The 4886-nt window shown below is 50.6% G+C and overlaps 1 protein-coding gene across 1 annotated transcript in view; it reads left to right on the forward strand.

Moving 5' to 3' along the window:
* LOC106632113 (feather beta keratin-like) overlaps positions 1–2230 on the forward strand; it is a 2631-nt gene extending 401 nt beyond the window's left edge. The window contains exon 2 of the mRNA XM_014311428.1: positions 2040–2230. Within this exon, the coding sequence (XP_014166903.1) occupies positions 2040–2230 (191 nt within the window). The remainder of the gene's footprint in view (positions 1–2039) is intronic.
* Positions 2231–4886: the final 2656 nt, after the last annotated feature.

The raw sequence follows: 4886 nt of genomic DNA on the forward strand, positions 1-4886 counted from the left end.
CTGGGAGGCCTGGGCTGCTATGGCAGAAGGGGCTATGGCTCCATCTGCTAAGGGCCCTCAGCACCAGCCCTGACACCACCAGCTCTGGCCTCTGGCACGAGCATCTGCAATCAAAGCAGCTTCTCTGATGGTCTCTACCTGCACCTCACTCTGGATCCGTTCAAGTTCTGACTCTTGCCTTTTAATTCTTTTGTCTCAATAAAGTTTTCCTTCATCAGAGCCTCACATGTCTCTTCCTTTTGAATTCCAATGTTCTCACATCCTCAACCATGGGGTGGGTGGAAAAGGGGCACAACACCTTCCTAAACAAGTAAAATCCCAACAGTAACAACCAGGACTGCCACACAAAGCAGGGTTGAATGGTGACCGTCCAGAACATGACAAAATCACATCTCCTGCCATACCAAAGGCATTGATACATCAATGCTCTCCTGCTCATTGCTCTGGCAAAGACTCTCCATGACAGCATTCCCTTGACAAGAACTCCTCCCATCAGAATTCTCAAAACATCCACTCTCAGAGAAACTCACCAAGTGCTGCAAGGGCTTCCATCCCCTCTGCTCAAGAAAGGCTACCCAGAGAAGGATTTCCAGAACCATGGACACTTCAGGTTTTCATCTCTCTGGACACAGAGACTCCTGCACCTCTTCCACGCTGTGACCACCCTCACACTAAAACAGGCTTGTCTGCTCTGCCCATGGAATTCCATCTGTTTTCTCTTGTGCCATTGCCAACTTGTAACAACTGCCATCCAGACTTGTCTCCTGGAACTCCCAGTTCTCTCAGTCCTCTCTGAAAAATCCTCCAGCCCTTTAAATATCTTGGTAGCCCTGGACTGGCTTTGTTTCACTAAGTTTGTGGGCCTCCTCCCCTGGGGACCCCAGAACTGCTCACACTGACTCACAGCATTTTTGAGTATGTTGAGCAGTTTTGGCCTCATGGATCTGACTCTAGAGTTGTTTCATTTGAAGCTTGACTCAACCTTGAATTTGGATCACAATTTTCATTCAGGTATTTTGAGAGAGTAAAACGGTCAACTCTTTTGTTATGAAAGCAAAAAACACTCAGGTTTTTCAACTGCTCCTCAAACGTCATCTTCTTAGCCTGCAGCAGGATTCCTTTCCAGGTTTCACTCAGAGCCCAGCAATGGGACCCCACAGTGTGGGGGTTGGCCAGTTGAGACGAGCACTATGGATGAACCAACACCAGACACTGGACACAAGGGGAGGCGTCACAGAGAATGCTTTCAAATCTCCAGCAGGAAATGCCTGGCACAGACAGAGGTTCAGAATGTTGGCAGCGGGACAAGGAGGGAGAGAATGCGATGGATGGGGACAATCATCATCCCCAGAAGAGCTGCAAAGCCCAGATAAGCCTGACGTGGCTGTGGGGGAATGAGGACCCTCCTCTCCACAAGACACCCATAAACCACAGCACACCAGGGCCAGGGAGTGACTTCACTGGTAACACCACACTGTCAAAAGCTTTGGTCACGTCTACACACCGCCACAAAAACCAGCATCATCAACAGCCCTTGGTCTCTAACACCTGCATCTAAAAGCTGCCGCCAAGGTCATATGAACACAGATTCAAAGGTAGAACATGACACTGCAGAGTTGTGGGATGCAAAACACTCCCCACCTCAGGACTCATCACTCTGAGCCAACCAGGAACTGTGGCCTGCAAAATGCCCCAAGGCCATGGGACAAGGCTGTCCCACCCATCCAGAACCAGCATAAAAGCCGGCCCAGAGCCCCTCTCCCTCACACACTTCTCCGCAAGCCTTCTCCTCCTGCTCCTGCCAACAACCAGGTGAGCCCCAAGCCCAGACCCTCTTACTCCTGCACCCCTGGGCCCTTTCTTCCAGCACACTCAGCCCCAGCCTCAGCAGCCCTCACGCCTCCCCACAGCCCCACAGCAGCCTCCACACTCCTTCAACCTGCTGATACTTCTCTCTGCTCCACCATGCCCCTACCCTGCCTCACCTCACTCTCTTCCAGGCACCCTCCACACCACACCCATGGCCTGCTACACCCGGCTCACCCTGCCAGGACCCATCATGACCTCCTTCCCCCAGAACACCGCCGTCGGATCCACCTCCTCTGCTGCTCTGGGCACTGAGCTCAATGCCCAGGGACAGCCCATCTCTGGGGGATTTGGCTTTGGCCTTGGCTACGGCCTGGGAGGCCTGGGCTGCTGTGGCAGAAGGGGCTATGGCTCCATCTGCTAAGGGCCCTCAGCACCAGCCCTGACACCACCAGCCCTGGCCTCTGCCAACAGCTTCTACAACCAAAGAACCTTGGCTGATGGCCTCTTGACCTGCACCACATCCTGGAAACCTTCTTGTTTTCTCCCTTGCCTTTTAATGCTTTTTTGTCAATAAACTTTTCCTGCATCAAAGCCTCACAGATCTCCACTTCTTTTTGAAGTCCAAAATTCTCACACCATCCCCCATGGAGTGGATGGCAAAAGGGCACAACACCTTCCTAAACAAGTTGAACCCCAACAGTAATAACCAAGACTGCCATAGGAAGCTGGGTTAAAGGGTCACCTTCCAGAACATGACAAAACACATCACCTGCCATACCAAAGGCTTTGATACAGCAATGCTCCACACCTCATTGCTCTGGTTAAGTCTCCCCATGCCAGCATACATTTCAAAAGATCTCCTCCCATCAGAACTCTCAAATCACACAAACATTCACTGTCAGAGAAACTCAGGTAGTGCTGCAAGCGCTTCCATCCTCTCTGCTCAAGGAAGGCTACCAAGAGAAGGATTTCCAGAACCACGGACACTTCAGGTTTTCATCTCCCTTGACGGACTCCTGCACCGCTTCCACTCTGTGATCATCCTCAAAATAAAAAAAGCTTCTCTGCTCTGCCCATGGAATCTGTTTTCTCTTGAGCCATTGCCGACTTTTCCTTTGCATGTGCAGCACTGAGAACAGATGTGATCCCTCAGCTTCATTCCCTGACATCAGGAATTTACACACACTGGTAACAACCCCCTGTCCAGCCTTGTCTCCTGGAAGTCCCAACTCTTTCAGTCCTCCCTGAAAAATCCTCCAATCATTTAAATATCTTGGTAGCCCTGAACTGGCCTTGTTTCACTAAGTCTGTGGGCCGTCTCCCCTGGGGAGCCCAGACCTGCTCACACTGACTCACAGCATTTTTGAGGATGTTGAATAGTCTTGGCCGCATTGGTAAGACTCTAGAGCTACTTGATTGGAGCCTTGACTCCAGCTTCACTATGGATCACAAGGCTACAGGTCATGTTGTTTCAATATTATATAAATAGAGCAGGCCACCTCACTGACCCTTTACACCACCTGTACGTCCTTGCATGGTCTGCAATGATGCAGTAGGAGACAGTGCCAAAGACATTGCTACAAGGTGGAGGTAAACACCAACCATGGCTCCCACATCACCCACAGGAAGATTCTTTCTGTAGGTAACTAAGAGGTCACTAAGACATGATTTTGCCCTCCAAAATCAACTCTATCTGCTCCTCATCACCTTGCATGACCTGCACTTGGAAATGCTTTATAGGGGAAAAAATTGCCCCATCCTTGTCTGCAGGAACAAGGTCCCTGGAAATCCATGGGCAAGGTGGGAGGGAGTAAAAGCCGTGGAAGGGGCAGGTCCTAAAATCTGGCACAGCCACAAAGCCCAGAGCAGCCTGACAGAGCTGAAAAGGAATGGGGTCCCTCACTCAAATGCAGCCACAAACCAACGCACACCTCTCCAATTGGTTGACCACACTGATGACACCCCAATTTTCATTGGCATTTCGGGTTTATTCTTGTTTCTCTGACACGCACCTTCCAAGGAAATGCTCCCAAATAGCAACTCTCACTTTAAAGCTGCTGCCAAGGTCAGATGGTCACAGTCATCAGAGCAGGATTTGGAATTGTAGGATTGCAGGAAGGAAAACAGTCTCCAGCTCATGACTCATCAGAGTGGGCTAGGAAAATCTAAAGTTATGATTTTCATACAGGTACCTTGAGAGAGCAAAAAGGACATTTTCTTCTGAAAATTGAATGTAACCAGGTCTTTCAACTGCTCCTCACACGTTGTCTTCCTATATTTCACTAGTTTTCCATTTTAGGTGTCACTCAGAGTCCAGCAATGGGACCACACAGTATGACCTAGCTGGGGCCAGCTGAGATCGCTGCTACCAATGAATAAACACAAGACATGGCAGAGCATAACAGGAATCCTCAAATCACAGGGATTGGTAGGACGTATGCAGCAAGAAAGGCATGGCATAGAGACCGGTTTAGAATGTTGGCAATGGGATAGGGAGGGAGAGAATGTGATTGAAGGGGACAACCATCATCCCCTTGAAGAGTTGCAAAGCCCAGATGAGCCTGACATGGCTGTGGGGGAATGAGGACCCTCTCCACAAGACACCCAAATACCACAGCACACCAGGGCCAGGGAGTGACTTCACTGTTGACAGCCCACTGTCCAAAGCTCTGGCCACATCCACAGCCCTCCACAAAAAACATCTTCATCAAGAGCCCTTGATCTCTAAGACTTGCATTAAAAACCTGCCGCCAAAGTCAGATGAACACGGACACAAAAGTAGGACATGACGCAGCAGAGTTGTGGGATGGAAAACATTCCCCACCTCAGGACTCACCACTCTGAGCCAGACAGGAACTGGGGTCTGCAAAATGCCCCAAGGCCATGGGACAAGGCTGTCCCGCCCCTCCAGAACCAGCATAAAAGCTGGCCCAGAGCCTCTCTCCCTCACACACTTCTCCTCAAGCCTTCTCCTCCTGCTCCTGCCAACAACAAGGTGAGTCTCAAGCCCTGACCCTCTTACTCCTGCACCCCTGGACCCTCTCTTCCAGCACGCTCAGCCACAGCCTCAGCAACCC

The sequence above is a fragment of the Geospiza fortis genome, unplaced genomic scaffold (genome assembly GCF_000277835.1).
Source record: "Geospiza fortis unplaced genomic scaffold, GeoFor_1.0 scaffold667, whole genome shotgun sequence".
Lineage (NCBI taxonomy): Eukaryota > Metazoa > Chordata > Aves > Passeriformes > Thraupidae > Geospiza > Geospiza fortis.